This window comes from Carassius carassius, chromosome 50 (genome assembly GCF_963082965.1).
Source record: "Carassius carassius chromosome 50, fCarCar2.1, whole genome shotgun sequence".
NCBI lineage: Eukaryota > Metazoa > Chordata > Actinopteri > Cypriniformes > Cyprinidae > Carassius > Carassius carassius.
Genome location: NC_081804.1, coordinates 20776510 through 20792517, shown reverse-complemented (window position 1 = coordinate 20792517; position 16008 = coordinate 20776510). Strand labels below are relative to the sequence as shown.

General features: G+C 39.1%; 1 protein-coding gene, 1 long non-coding RNA gene and 1 pseudogene across 7 annotated transcripts; 2 read left to right on the top strand and 1 right to left on the bottom strand.

The window, feature by feature from the left end:
* LOC132133296 (neuronal cell adhesion molecule-like) overlaps positions 1 to 16008 on the bottom strand; it is a 72631-nt pseudogene that overhangs the window by 27127 nt on the left and 29496 nt on the right.
* On the top strand, positions 4146 to 5590 carry LOC132133029 (uncharacterized). The gene is made up of 4 exons (XR_009429126.1): positions 4146 to 4211; positions 4367 to 4405; positions 5367 to 5416; positions 5502 to 5590. It is a non-coding gene; the product is annotated as an uncharacterized LOC132133029 (long non-coding RNA).
* Positions 5791 to 15982, top strand: LOC132133028 (uncharacterized). Of its 6 annotated transcripts, none has more exons than XR_009429125.1 (6): positions 5791 to 5889; positions 6394 to 6576; positions 14390 to 14462; positions 14576 to 14652; positions 14757 to 14838; positions 15094 to 15982. XR_009429125.1 is itself a non-coding variant. In XM_059545688.1 (5 exons), the coding sequence occupies exon 1, from the start codon at positions 12758 to 12760 to the stop codon at positions 13838 to 13840; it is 1083 nt and encodes a 360-aa protein (XP_059401671.1). In that variant the 5' UTR covers positions 12753 to 12757; the 3' UTR covers positions 13841 to 14163; positions 14396 to 14462; positions 14576 to 14652; positions 14757 to 14838; positions 15094 to 15982. The 6 variants fall into 6 exon arrangements, 4 of the variants coding, with proteins under 4 accessions (XP_059401671.1, XP_059401668.1, XP_059401669.1 ...); XR_009429124.1 differs by having other exon boundaries at positions 14561 to 14652; XM_059545688.1 differs by lacking the exons at positions 5791 to 5889; positions 6394 to 6576 and adding an exon at positions 12753 to 14163 and having other exon boundaries at positions 14396 to 14462.

Genomic DNA, 16008 nt, shown 5'->3' with positions numbered 1-16008 from the left:
AGAAACTGTCTTACAAACACACAGACTACCCTAGTGACAATATGGTAACCGTTCAGCAACTACCCAGATTACACTAGCAACTGACTAACAGCACACTAGCAAAAAGCTACCAACCACCCATAAAACCACACTGAAACACTTAGCAGCAGTGATACAACATATTCTCCAGCACAGGGCCGGCCCACAGCATAGGCGGTATAGGCAAATGCTAAGGGCACCACTCATCCATAGGGGCGCCAGAATGAGTTAATTTTTTTTTTTATTTATAATAGGCTACTATTTAAAAACCATTAATTCGAAATACTACCAAATAAAGCAAAAAAAAAAAAAAGAAAAAAGTCTGGCTCTTCAATCTTCCCCCGCCCATCGAGTGCTTGAAGTGCGTCAGAAACAGAACGCGCGCGATCAGTTGTTGGTAATTTGTTGTGTAGCGTGCCCGACGCCGCATCCAATGTAGACAGCACTGCTTTTGTTAACACACAGCTAGTAGAAACGTGCCTGGCAGCTCGCGCCAGTTCTAGACACGGTGAAAGTTTCCTGATTGTGACGGAAGGCCGAATTTACATGACACATTATAAATGAGCATAGTCTGCGATAGATACAGTGCCAAAAAGAAGAGAAGAGGATAAAGACAGAGGTAAAGAGATGTAGTGAATGAACAATTTATTGCATAGGAGTAAGATACTATAATTTCATGGCAGTTTTTTTTACCTTAAACTTAATGTTAGCAGTTGTTCTGAGTTCTGAGTCCCCAGACTGTGATTTTGTACAATCATGTCCGTTTTAAGACGCATTTTTTATTATCACTTTTTTATTAATGTTTTACTCTACAGTTGTGCAGTTTTGGGGGGATACTATACAGGCCAAACGTTTGGAAACATTACTATTTTTAATGTTTTTGAAAGAAGTTTCTTCTGCTCATCAAGCCTGCATTTATTTGATCAAAAATACAGAAAAAATGTAATATTGTGATATATTATTACAATTTAAAATAATTTGTTTTCAATTTATTATACTTTAAATTATCATTTATTTCTGTGATGCAAAACTGAATTTTCAGCATCATTACTCCATTCTTCAGTGTCACATGTGACATCCGGTCTATCACATGATCCTTTAGAAATCATTCTAATATGATGATTTATTATGAGTGTTGGAAACAGTTCTATATATATATATGTATGCTAAATCATGAACACAATGACAGGGTGAAATGGGCTGTGATGCATGGGGCGCCAGGTAAAATTTTGCCTAGGGCAGCAAATTGGTCAGGGCCGGCCCTGCTCCAGCATCACTGAGCACGCAGTGGGGAGATGGATGGAAGGACATGATGGGGTTCATTTATTGGTCAAGGGGAAATTACATATTAAATATATATAATGTGGCATGTTATTAATATATAAAATCTTAAAGAACTCTAAAAAAACCTAATGTGCATTGCATATGTATATCATTATTTTACATGGTAGAATTAAATGGTTGTAATAATTACTCTTATGATCTTAAAAACAAAGACATAAATATTTTAATTTAACGGCTATCACGGTTTGATATTGTTGATTTTAAAGTGCTCATTATTTAAGAATGCTATTGACTCATGGTGATCTTAAAAACAAAAAATATTTTATTTTAACTGTGTTTAACTTTTTAATATGTCGAACCTTTAAATTATATTAATTTTTTTTTGTTTTTAAATAAGGCTTGGTGCACATAAAAAAATTCCAAAAAAATTCCACTGTCTCCATGGGCTCTCTCTTCTATATGTGGATTGAAGATAAACACTGCATGACTATTGGCTGCGCAACTGAAGTTCGCCGTGCTGATTGGCTGAGTAATACTGTGATAAAGCAGCACAACGCCAGACGTTCCAGAAATCTCGCTGAGGTGAGTATCGCTGGTTTACTTTTCTAACGTCTGCCTTTAATAACGATTTTTTAGAAATAATATATGTTGCCCAAGTGGTGTATACTATTGTTGCTTGAAGTTTGCGAATACGTTAGCTAATTCTGAATATTAGCGCAATATTTCATGAACAAGAGTGCATTTTTAAGGTGTTTCAGCAGAGGTTAACTCATTGACGTTAGGCCGCTGGAGAATGTGCTTTTAGGAAAGTATTGAGACAGTTTTTTTTTTATATTAACCGTCTATTTAAGAAATACATTTGTTTGAGGTGACTGTGAGGCATTAAATCCGTGATACCTGATTAATGCTGCGTGTTGAGCTTGATTAATGCACGAAAGTTACTTTCTTCTCTTCAATAAACGTCTATATAGTGGGTTTTCACAGAGCTCTGAAACTACACACAGACCGCCGTGTCTGACACGCTAGTGATGGCGAATAGGCTCAGATTCACACACGGAGTCCGTGCGAGGTACATAACGGGACTTATATCCTTTTAGTCTCGGTTGCGGGGTGCTTCCCCTTTGAGCGTAAATGAGCGCGAAACCTTTTTTTTTTTGGCCACTGGTGTCCTGCCTGAATGTTCTTTTAGTACAGTACCTCATAGTATTAACCGTCTATTTGAGAAATACTAGTTTGAGGTGACTGTGACGCATTAGAATTCTGCGAGGCCTGATTAATGCTGCGTGTTGGGTGTGATTTAATGCACGTATTTTCTGCTGTTCCATAAACTTCTATAAAGTGTTTTTTCACTGATCCACGAGGCAAAAATAGACAGAGCTCTGAAACTACACACAGACCGCCGTGTCTGACACGATAGTGATGGCGATTTGGGTCAAATTCACACACGGAGTCCGTGCGAGGTAACGTAGATATATTAACTGGACCGTTTCGTCTCAGTCGCGGGATGCGGCCGGCTTCCCGCCTTGATCGTAAATGAGCGCGAAATCTTTTTTTTTTTTTTTCAGAAAATGTTGTTGAGTTTATAGGCGGTGTCAGCGACACTTTTTATGTATTTTTTTCATAATTTATGATCGGAATATAATTTTAAATCTAATGTTTAAATGTTTAAAGTCAGCAGGTTGAAGTAAGAACTTTGTTTGAATCGTGACTATTTGTGCTATCAAATTATTTATCCATTCAGGGAGGAGAGATGGTGTTTAAAGCTTAAATACGATCTGTTCATGTGCACCGAGTGCAGAGGAAGAGCAAACTGAAGTTGTGTTTTGTTTGTCGGTGACCAATGCTGCATTAATTTGATGAGAAACGGTTAAAACAGTGGTATTTTGAGATATCATTACAATTTAAAATTACTGTTTCCTTTCTTAACATAATTTATATATAAGTTATAATTAATTAATATGTAATCATATCGAATAAACGTAGATTATTATCAGTGTTGAAAAAAGTTGTGCTGGCTTATTACTTAATGTGTTTTTTTTTTTGTGGTAAACTTATGCATTTTAAAGTTTTGTTATAAAATAATGCATTTTTTCAGCATTCTTTGAATAAAAAGTTAAAAACGTAAAATAAAATGAAGTCCAAAATCTTATGTAACATTCTTAAATACTGTCACTTTTCATCAGTTCATGTCTGCTTAGTAAAAGTATTAAAAACATTATTGAACCCAAACTTAATAGTTATAATTCACCGTTTCCACAAAAAATGAGGCGGCACAACTGTTTTCAACATTGATGATAACATGACACTGACAAATGGAGTACACTATGATTATTCAGTTTGCCTTCACCAAATAAATTAAATGTAAAAATAATAAAAAGTAAATTTAAGCTGTAATAATAATTTACAATATTACTGTTTTTACTGAATTTATGAGCTTTGGAGGGTACACAAGTCTTTTCAGAAAATAAATAAATGGATTCACAGAATCTTTTTAGCCTCCAGCATGTAATTTATTTTTGTAGTTGCTTAATTTCGGTTTCCTCTGTTTTGTGTACCGGTAGATGTTTTTGACATCCATGTTATATCTATAATCTAATGTGTTTTCTTTGTCCCGATATATTTGTCATATGCCTGTTAATATCTGAGATTGCAAGTATATAAAAAAAATTACCATAAACATAAATTTGGACATAGACCGCATATTCAATGTTTATTTACTGTTTAAGAATAAAATTACATTTTTTTTCTGGTTTAAGACATTAGAGGTATATTGAAAGTTGTAGATCTGTGTTTTGTTGTTATTAATTGTCCCTTTTATGTGCTGTCAAGTATTAACTTATTAATTTTTTTGTTCATTCTTTCTTTGTTTAGATTGATCGTTGAGCTTTATCTCCTGAGCAATTCTTAAGGTTTGTTTGCATTTTTTGGTTGTAGTACATTTAAAAGTGCTCTATGGAGGAATAAGAAAATGTGAAATTTTGTAAATCAGAGACGTTGTAGTTTATGGGGTTAAGAGATTTTAAGAAGTTATGTATGACATTTTATTTTTATTTTCAAATTACAGCATTACAAGCACTACTGACTCTCCACTGCACAATATCCAGTAAGTATTTTTATTTATGTATGTATTTATTTATTTCTGTATTTATAATTTGGATAAATTATGAACAGGTGACAAAGCAAGATTAATGAGATATTAATGAGCACTATAGCACTTCAGAACCTGTGACTAGCATGTGGAGTTTTGTGAAATTCACTGGGGAATGTTGTAGACCTCAATAATTTTATTTGCTTGTAATTTTTCACAAAGTCAATGAGAGAATGATGAAATGATATTCATTTGGTGGGGTAACCATTCCTTTTAAGTTGTTGTAAGTTATAGATGAACAGTTTTTCCTTCATTAAAGATAGAACCAGTTTATGGGCTGCATTCGAAGTTGCATACTCTCTGAATAGATACTTATGAAGAAGTAATAATTTAGATATCAATTTAAAAATAGCCTATTATGTGTGGTATGTATGCAAATGTACTACATTTGTCATGTTATCACTGTCATGTGAGCTACAGCCTAAGTTACAATGCAATTAACAATTTGGCTACTTTGGGCTCATGGGATAGACTTAACTAAAGAATCTCAATAGAAGTGGTAGGTCATCCAAGTAATTTTCATCTACTGCCTTTCACCCTACTATATAGCAGAGAAGTATGCAAGTTCAGATAATGCCCTAGGCCTTTGAAACCAGGTAAAAACATAATTTGTTGAACATCCAATCAGAAAAAAATGCTTTCTGCCTGTCAATCGTTTAGATTTTGTCATATTGTTTGGCAGTCAGTATATTATATTGACGAAATATTATATTTGGCTACTTTTGTGTTTTAAAACACTGAGAAATCTCTTTGTCCAATCACTTACAGTAGATTTAGGTTTGGAATATAATTTCTATGGAAAATATTACTGTATTGAAAAAACATTTATGGATTCCTTTGCATATTAAGTTTTTTTTTATGTTTATATTAATATTCTTTCACATACATTTGTAATTGTGTGTTTGTTGTTTTGCAGACCATCTATTCAGAGCACAACCTGCATTTTACTCTACAGGTGAACGCCTGGTTAGTGTGCAAAATGGATAAATAATGTCGTTTTAGTTTCAATATTATCATCATTATAGTTCCCTAATATGTTTTTCTTTTCCAGGTTTTGGATTTTATCCAAGCAGCAGTTCTTCTAAATTGTTCTTCCCACCCATCAACCCCAACCCATCCTTACCCTTCCCTCCCCAACCCCCCACCCACCTACCCACCCACCCAAAAAAAAAAAAAAAAAAAAAGTTCATTAGTTTCAATACTATATTGATTTGTGTTCAAATACTACTGTTCTTTTAAAAGTTCTGTCCTTTTAATACTAGGTTAATAGTTTGTGTTTAATCTGCTATTGGTTTTTTCTTTGTAAATAAATAAAGTTTCTATTAATATTAGATTCATATTTTGTTTTTTGTATTTGTAAGTCATTCTTTTTCTTGTCAATTAACTTGTTTTTTTCTTGAGAATACTTTGCAGGTTGTATCGCTTCAGCATTTCGTGAAGTAAGTGACTGAAAATATCTTGTAAAAAATGCTTATTGAATACAGTACTTTTTGATTGTAGCATTAAAACCATTTTACAGTCATTTGTTAATCAGAGATCCGTTCAAACTCATAATGAAGAAAATGTAATGGTTGTTTGCTAAAGACTTATTTAAGAGACAATGTGAATTCATCTGCTTATTATTATTATTATTTATAATAAAATAAAAAACAATCAGAACAGATGATCATGACGTTAAACTTGGATTATTTAATACCATTATAGCTAAAAAAAAAAAGGTTGAGTATTATGATCATAAAATTGCCAAAGGTTGTAATCTAGCTAAATTAACATATTTTAATGTGAAGTATGTTTGAAAATTAAGCACTTCTTTGTTTGTATACATACAGAATGTTAACCAAGTTATTTCTTTGTAATTAATGTGCTAGTCAGATATGTCAGGGATTATTTTATCTCTTGTTTTTGGTCTGTTTTATCATATTTTGTCTTTTGATCTTTTGAAGGATGCCTCGGAAAGGTAGGAGATCCCGGGCTCAAAAAGTTCGTTGGACAAAGTTAGACCTGACAGGACAGACGAGCATCAGTAAAGGTGTTGCTCAGGTTTCTGATGGACAGCAGTACGAAGCTGGCGACGACACATCTAGAGTTATATCCCTGCAGGCGTCTCATTGCCAGGATGATGCAAGGTATGATGTTTTCTCACGAAACAGTCAGTGCACGTGTGTAGCTCTGACATTCCTTGCGTACCACAGTGAGGGAACTTTGTTCGAACAGCCTGATCTTGACAGGGTGCTAGAGGAAGGGGATGCTTTGTATGTCGGCATTAAAATGCAGCTTATTGCTGAAGGAAGATTCAGACAGGATCTTCTAAGCATGGCTGAAGTACCTGTGAGCATCTCAACTTCTAACCATAATTACAGCGTCCAAAAGTCAGAAGTTGTGATGGGGTATCTGAGAGACAGAGGAACTTCTGAAATGGACGCATGGTGGATTCCTCTTGATGAAAGACTTCAGTGTCTCTCAACAGATGTCAGCCATGCACTGCTTATTGTTTCTCCAGAGTGCTTTGCTGTGTTCAGAGACAGATCTGGAAGATATGGATATTTTGATTCCCATTCCAGAACTGCTGAAGGTTGGCCACATCCTACTGGTGACGGAACAGCAGTTATGCTAACTTTCACCAATCTGCATGACATGATCAACAGATTATTTGAGCTTTTTTGTTATCGTGGTCCTCAAACTTGCTATGAATTCATGGCTGTTTCATTTGAAATGGAGCAACAGTCTGAGGAACCATGCTCCTCATCAGCATGTGTTTCAACATCACAAGTAACTTCACCTCTGACACAAACAACTGCTGACATCACAATCCCTGAAAATCTTGTTCTGACAGATGACAAAAACCTCATAAAGGTTTTAAAAACAAGCAAGCAGCGAAGAAGAAAAGAAATACGTAAAATGGCAAAACAGTGTGGAGGAACTGAGGATAAAACTTCGCATTTTGAAATTCGAGAACGAAAAAGAAGGGTATATGAGAAAGTGAAGTATGCCACCAGCTTGCAGTTTCGAATTAATAAAAGGAAGTTTAATCAAGAACCTTTTGTCAGAAACAAAAAGAGGGAGTACCTTGTCAGGAGGTACCACACTGATGCTGTTTTCCAGAAGAAAATGAAGGAATACATGGTCAGGAGGTACCATACTGATGATGTTTTCCAGAGGAAGATGAAGAACTACATGGTCAGGAGGTACCACACTGATGCTCTTTACCAGAGAAAAAAGAAGGACTACATGGTGAGGAGGTACAAGACTGATGATATTGTCCAGAGGAAGATGAAGAACTACATGGTCAGGAGGTACCACACTGATGCTCTTTACCAGAGAAAAAAGAAGGACTACATGGTGAGGAGGTACAAGACTGATGATATTGTCCAGAGGAAGATGAAGGACTGCATAGTGAGGAGGTACAAGTCTGATTATATTTTCCAGAAGAAGATGAAGGACTACATGTTCAGGAGGTACAAGACCGATGATCTTTTCCAGAAGAAGAAGAAGGACAATATGGTCAGGAGGTACCACACTGATGCCCTTTTCCAGAAAAAAATGAAAGACTACATGGCCAGAAGATATGCAGGTGATTCAGAGTTTAGGTCACATCACATTCTACGTTGTACTCTCCAGAAGAAACAGAAGTTCCTGGATTCCACATTCTTCACAAACTTAGATGTGCATTAAGGATCAAGAGAAAATACAAGCCATACATTTGTTTCAGCCAGAATACACCCAATTCTGATGCGACAAACAAGCCTGTGTCCAACAGCTTGATTCAAAACGCCATTTCTGCGTTTCGGCATCAAATTCTGCATGGTCCAACTTACATCTGCACAGTCTGTCACAGGGCTCTTTTTCCAAATCAGGTTAAGATGTGTAATAGAACACGATATGTCAAAAATGTTCATATTACAGCCTTTTGCTTAACCGGGAAATATATTCATGCTTGTAACAGTGCCTGCTCAGTTCCTTGTGCAGTTCCAGAAGAGCGAAGACAGGAGTGGATCTGCCACACCTGTGACAGCCATCTGAAGAGAGGATCCATGCCTTCTATTGCAGCAACAAACAGACTTGAATTGCCTCCCATCCCTGCAGAACTGCTTGAGCTGAACGTACTTGAACGACAGCTCATCGCCAAAATTGTTCCTTTTGCAAAAATAGTTGCATTGCCCAAAGGACAGCAACGATCCGTTTATGGTGCTGTTGTGTGTGTGCCCTCTGAGGTGGAGAAAACAGTCAACTGTCTCCCAAGGCCTAACAGTGAGTCCCAGCTCCTACAGGTGAAGCTGAAAAGACACATCAAGTTCAGAGGATACCAACACTTCCATACAGTGAATATGCACAATGTGCTAGCAGCGTTAGCAAAACTGAAAGCAATGCATTCAGAATATAGGGACATCTTGATTAGTGACGCTACCACATTTGAATTTCTCCCTGATGATGAGCTGAATGCCACAGAGGAGAAACAGGAAGTTGTTGTCCCTGAACAAGATGAGCAGCATGTCAGCACAGAAGAAAAGGATGAGCTCAGGCCTGGCCTCACTCTGGACACATGCATGCAGCCACTCGACATCGGACAGGACTTGCTGTCGTACGGTGAGGGAATCTTCAGCATTGCGCCTGCTCAAGGGAAAAAGCCAGTCGGATTTTTCAAGGTTCCCAAATTGGAAGCCATGGCCTTCCCCGTACAGTTTCCCACTGGACAGAACACAGTTGATGAGGCACGACGTGTTGCATTATCACCAAGCATGTATTTCAATGCTAGACTGTTCTGCGTGGATACTCGTTTTGCCAAAGACCAGAGTTATCTCTTCTTTGCGCAGTTTGTCACTGAAACGCACATGGCTAGAAACAGCATGTCTATCCAGTTGCGAAAGGGCAAACCGGTTACAAAAGATGGACGTAGAATCTCCAACAAGCTGCTTCAGGATGATCTTGAGGTTGAAAGACTGGTCCACAGCCGTGACGCCACAAGGTTTATGCAACCCTTGAGAGGCACTCCATCTTACTGGGAGAAAACGTTGAGAGATCTACAGGCCATGATCAGGCAGTTAGGGAATCCTACTTTTTTTTGCACATTCAGTGCAGCCGAAATGCGATGGCCAGAAGTGATAACGGCGATCAAGGCTCAGCAAGGTGAAGAGGTCGTCTTTTCAGAGCTTGACTGGACGACGAAATGTGAAATCCTCCGAAGTAACCCCGTCACCGTCATGCGGATGTTTGAGAAACGAGTGGATGCGTTAATGAATCATCTGCTTTTGTCACCTTCTCAACCCATCGGCGAAGTCGAGGATTACTTTTATCGCGTAGAGTTTCAAGCCAGAGGAAGCCCACACATTCATCTGCTGGCCTGGGTAAAGGGGGCACCCGAATTTGAAAATCAGTCCGACCAAGTAGTGTGTGACTTTATTGACCGTTACATAACCTGCCAGTTGCCGGACCCTACCACCGATCCCGAGCTTCATAAAATTGTCACCGAAGTTCAGCTTCACAGCAGGAAGCACTCCAAATCTTGCAAGAAAGGAAATGTGTTGTGTAGATATGGGTTCCCTAAACTGCCCATGTCAAGCACCACCATAACCCGTCCACGACCACAACGTCCTGAGGAAGATGAAAACGAAGACCAACACCACCAAGAGAGAAAGAAGAGGAGACCGGACGCTCCACAACGTCCTGAGGAAGATGAAAACGTAGACCAACACCACCAAGAGAGAAAGAAGAGGAGACAGGACGCTGCTCGAAAAGCAATGAAAGAAGCCAGGACTAAACTCAAGCCAGTGTGGGACTTGTTAAACGATCCCCAGGCCTCCTTTGACAACTTGTCAGACTTGCTGACCAAATGTAATCTGTCCATGGATGATTACTGTAAATACGCTGGGGCACTGTCCACTTCAAACGTGATTTTGCTGAAGCGTGATCCAAAGGAGGCTTGGGTGAATGGATACAACCCAGATTTGCTGAGGGCATGGAACGCCAACATGGACATACAGTTCGTCCTTGACTCTTTCAGCTGCATCATGTATATGTTGTCCTACATTTCCAAGCCAGAACACGAAATGAATGATTACCTGAAGACCGTGATCAAGGGTGTTCGTGAAACCAACGTAAACGAAGAGGACGAAATGAAGCAGATAATGCAGGCCTACTCCAAACACAGGCAAGTGAGTGCTCAGGAGTCTGTGGCACGAACATGCAGCTTACCAATGAAGAAGTGTTCACGAAATGTTGTGTTTATACCGACGGATGATGATGCCCTGAGGATGAGTTTGCCCCGTAGTGTCCTACACAGCAAAGATCCTGATTCAGAGGATGTCTGGATGTCAGGTATTATAGAGAAGTACAGAGCAAGGCCTCGAACACTGGAGTTTGAAAAGATGTGCCTTGCAGACTTTGTGTCGAATTACCGTGTTGTGTATGGTCGGCAAACTAAAGGAAAGAATGTCCTCCCACTCCTCAACAATATGGGATTCATTCAGAAGAGAACTGTTGGTAAGGCTGCAATTATCAGGTATGCTCGGTTTTCGGAGGAGAAGCAACCGGAGAAGTTTTGCGGAACAATGGTAAAACTTTACGTGCCACATCGTGTCAACGAACAGCTGAAACCTCAACGGTTTCCAACGTATCAAGAGTTTTACAAAAGGGGACTTGTGGAACTCCCGTCACACCCCAATCTCCGATTCCCTGTCCGTGGCTTAGTTAAAGCACAACAGAAGAAGTTTGAAAAGCACGGCAAAAAAGTGGACGAAGCATATGAACAGCTGCAGCGGGAAGGACCATCTGAGAATGCTTGGTGTGCTTTTGCACCTGAAATCGACGTTGATCGGATGGAGTGTATTGCAGAACAACAAGACGTCCATCGAGAAGAAGATGAACAGGATGATGTTCCAGAATACCAGATTCGTCGTGAAGATGGAGACGGAGTCGTACCACAGATTGAGGCACCACAGATGACTAATGAATATCTGAGGAAGATGTTTAGGAGTCTAAATGAGACACAGGCAGCAATTTTTTACACTGTCCGCCAGTGGTGTCAGAAGCGTGTGTGGGGTCACAATCCAGAGCAGTTTTTTTACTTTTTGTCAGGCGGTGCAGGTTGTGGGAAATCGCACGTTATCAAGTGCATACACTCGGAAGCAACTAAGATTCTGCGACAACTCCCTCGACTCCGGGAAGAAGGGGATCTCTCCGTGCCCACGGTGCTGTTGTCTGCGTTTACTGGAACTGCAGCATTCAACATCTCTGGTAAAACGCTGCATTCCCTTTTAAAACTGCCAAGGAGTCTGAAGCCACCTTATCAAGGACTTGGGAACGCCCTTGATGAAGTGAGAGCAGGATTACGCGACGTGGAGATTCTTATCATCGACGAAATATCCATGGTTTCAAAGGACCTGTTTACTTATGTAAACTGGAGATTTCAACAGATCAAAGGCAACAAGAAACCTTTTGGAGGAATATCTTGCCTTGTCGTAGGGGATTATTATCAACTGCCACCGCTTGGTAAAGCCAAACCGCTCTGTGTGTATGAAGAGGATATGCTGGACTTCTGGAAGGACCATTTTCAAATCATCACACTCACAGAGATCATGCGGCAGAAAGAAGACCTCGCTTTCGCTCAACTTTTGAATCGACTACGAGTGAGGCAGAAGACAGAAGCTCTCAGGGAAGATGATAGAGCTTTGTTATTCCAGGCTGTGAAGAAGCCAGAAGACTGTCCACGTGATGCTCTGCACATATTCGCCACTAACAAACAAGTTGACCAGTACAATACCGAGATTGTACAGGCCCTTTTCACTGACATCATAACAATTGATGCCGAAGACTACAGGAAAGACCCAAGAACAGGAAGGATGAAGAGATTAAACAAACCGGTCACCGGAAAAAAGGACGACTTGCTGGACACAATGCAAGTTGCAGTGGGAGTTCGTGTGATGGTAACCAGGAATCTGGACGTAGAAGACGGAATTGTCAATGGATGTTTTGGCACGATTGCAAACATCGTCACCAAAACAAAAGATGGAATCAGAATCAGAATCAGAATCAGAAAGAGCTTTATTGCCAAGTATGCTTGCGCATACAAGGAATTTGTTTTAGTGACATAAGCTTCCAGTAAACAGACACACAACAACACACAGAAAAAAAAAAAAAAAAAAAAAAAAAAAAAAAAAAAAAAATTATGGGAGAATTACAAATTGGCAAATAAATAAGTGTATAAACAATTGTGCTATAAATGATAATGGAATAGGATTGAGTGAGATGCAGGAATGTTCTAGGATGGAGGGGTAACAAATAAATATAAGGATAAAAATCACCACAGTACAAATGTTAGGACTTCAACTTGACAATCCGAACGCCGGTCAGAAACACCGCAAAAAGGTACAAGGTGAAGAAGACGTCTTGGTTTATATTGAGAAATCTGAAGAAAGTCTGAGGAAAGGAGCCGTTCGTCGACAGTTTCCCATTAAGTTAGCTTACGCCTGCACAGCCCACAAAGTTCAAGGCATGACAATGCACTCTGCAGTAGTGTCATTGAAGAAGATTTTTGAGCCGGGAATGGCCTACGTTGCTCTCAGCAGAACAACATCTCTACAAGGATTACACATTATGGATTTCGACGACAAGAAGATATATGCTGATCCTGAAATCACAACCTCTTTGCAAAGCATGAGAAGAGCCAGAGTTGAAGAAATCATGCAACTTCTGCAGCACGTGAGGGAAAATAGGCAGGAACAGACACTCACCATCATTCATCACAACACGGAAGGACTGGCATCTCACATGGAGGATATCAGATGCCATCATGAGCTACAACTCGCCGATGTTCTGTGTTTAACAGAAACACACCTGACTGGATTGTCTACCTCAGATCTCCAATTGGAAGGATACAACTTGTTCACACGCAACAGGCATGTCTCTTACTCCACACATCAAGAACTTGGAAGGAAAAATGGAGGTGGAGTCGCAATATATTGCAAGGAGCACATTCCAACTCAGCCCAGGCAATATATACAAAATGTGACTGATCTGGAGTTTGCTGTGATCAAATTGGATTCCCCAATAAAAGCAGCAGTCGTAGCTGTGTATAGGCCACCGCAATACAGTATTGGAGATTTCTTGACCAACCTGAACAGTATGCTGGATTACCTGGACCTCACACACAACGATCTCGCCATCATCTGTGGAGACTTCAACGAGGACCTCCTACACCCTGGAAAAAAACCTATTCTGGAGTTGTTTCAATCTCGAGGATACACGCAACTGATTACATCAGCGACAACGGAAAAGCACACACTACTTGACCACATCTACATTTCAAATCCGGACTTCTGCCATCAATCGGGCGTGTTACAGACCTACCACAGTTACCACAATCCTGTGTACTGTGTATTGCGTTTTTTTTCATAGGTGAATTGCCCGCTATACCAGGTCACTGGGGCCACTGAATCAGCATTAACGACAACAGTGGGGCTACACCAGCCTTAGTTCCCCAGTGGCTTTTGTATCAGTGGTGTCTTGGCCTTAAGCCATACGGAACTGGGGTTCCACTTATCCTCCTCCATCGACGACAGTGACGTTGCAGTTATATTGTGTTGTCTGTTGTAATATGAAGGTGTTGTGTCACTGAGTTACCTAGAGTTCAGCAGCAGGAAGGACGAAGGAGTAGTGTGGCAGCTCCAGGCAGGACAGGAAGTGAAGGCAGCAGAATACAGGACACAGTCAGGATTAGTGTAATAACTCCAGGGAAGACACAGACAGTGAGAGCAACAGCAGCAGTAAGTCAGAAAAGACAGTAAAGTTAACTGAGAAGTAGTAAGACACTGTTGTGATGTATTTGATTTTGACCTTAACAACATTTGTTTTAAATGATTTTGTGTTCAGTCTGTACAATGTGTACTGGATATATTATTTGCAGTCCTCTGCTATTCTAATATTGATATGTGCTCTTCTGTAAAGATGCAGGAAGATTTTGGAGACCATAGCAGTCCTCTGCAACACTGGATATGAGTGTGCAATATACCATCTAAAGGTAAGTGTTTAAAGATGTCACTTCAGTCACTGTGCTACTGCATGATAACCACATTTAAAGGATTATTTTAATCTAATTTTGATTTTGATGTTTTTCAGGAACCGGCGAGTCAGGATGTCTGAGAAGATCAAGTGTGCTTCTCCACTGATGATGATGAGCTGGATACCACCTTATGTGCTAATTTCTTTCAGTAAGTTTTAGTTTACTTTTATTATTATTATATATATTTTTTTTAGTTTATTAGTAAATGTGTATGCAGTGATCCTGTTATTCATTAATTAATTTCATTGCCAGAAGACAGGACCAGATGTGTTTGGAGTTGAAGACAATGCTGAAGACCAAAGAAGCAACGGAAGAAGCACATTAAAGCACTGAGGTAAAGTTTGTCAATAATACTGGTAAAGTCTAGTGTGTCAGTGCATTTTATCATACAATGTGTTTGTTCAGAGACATGTGCTTTGATGTGAACGCTTAGATTTTAAAGTGTATGATGGTTCTCAGAAGTGAGAGAGCAGAAATGTCTCTTGCAAGACATACATCTGACCTGAAAGTTTATTCTCTGTAAGTCTTGAAGAATGAAAAAATTCAATTCACTAACATGATCATATCTGTTTTACCTTCTCTACCTCAGGGTGTCCAGCCTGTTTGCCATGTCAGATCCAGCGGCTAGATGGCGGGAGATGCTTCATTATACCCCTGATTGCCTTTAATCATTAGATGATCGTTTAATTAATTTTAATATATATTATCTTATTATATTAAATAATTGGTCTCAGTTTACTACTCAGTTTGCTAATATAGGCTTGAATAAGAATGTTCTTATAATGTGTACGCCATGCCCGAGGAGGATGGGTTCCCCCTGATGAGTCTGGTTCCTCTCAAGGTTTTTTATCTCCTTAAGAGTTTTTTCCTTGCCACCGTCGCCACTGGCTTGCTCACTGGGGGTGTTGTGTCAAATCCTGTATCCCTCTCGCGTCCCTGCCGACCAGGGTTTCCAAAACAACAGTTTGTGACTCAATTCATAATTTTTTTATTAAATCATAGAAATTTAAACAAATAAAAGTGAAATCATGTTATGGCTTAGTCACTTACAGTAAAGCAGTAAGCCCTGTGATGCTGTGATTAACAGTGCTTTCAGAAATGCTAAGGGGTGTTGTTGTTTTCTGAAATCACAGGGCTTATTTATGGGCTTATTCCCTTTATAAACACTTGTGCAGTAATAGACGCAATCATGGACGGTAATGGAGTATTTTACAATGGCTTTAAATGCAACATGCACAAGGTTCACTTTATTAATACAATAATTCAAAGACTTTCATCACTATTCTGCCAAAATAGAAACTTGATTTTACATTTATTATTGCAACCGTAAGAGATTTGTTTTTTATTTTCATAATTCGATAATTTTAATATGAAGTTCAAATAATATTTATACGTGAGCTAGTACGACATTACAGGGTGGGATTTGGCACAACAGGTGTTTTCTAAAACTTTTAATAAACATTGTGGTTGAATTGGCACATCAAGTGTTTTTGTCTTTATTGAA

Excerpts from the sequence above, each read along its gene's own strand:
- LOC132133028 (XM_059545688.1), top strand. The coding sequence starts at position 12,758 with ATGTTAGGACTTCAACTTGACAATCCGAACGCCGGTCAGAAACACCGC.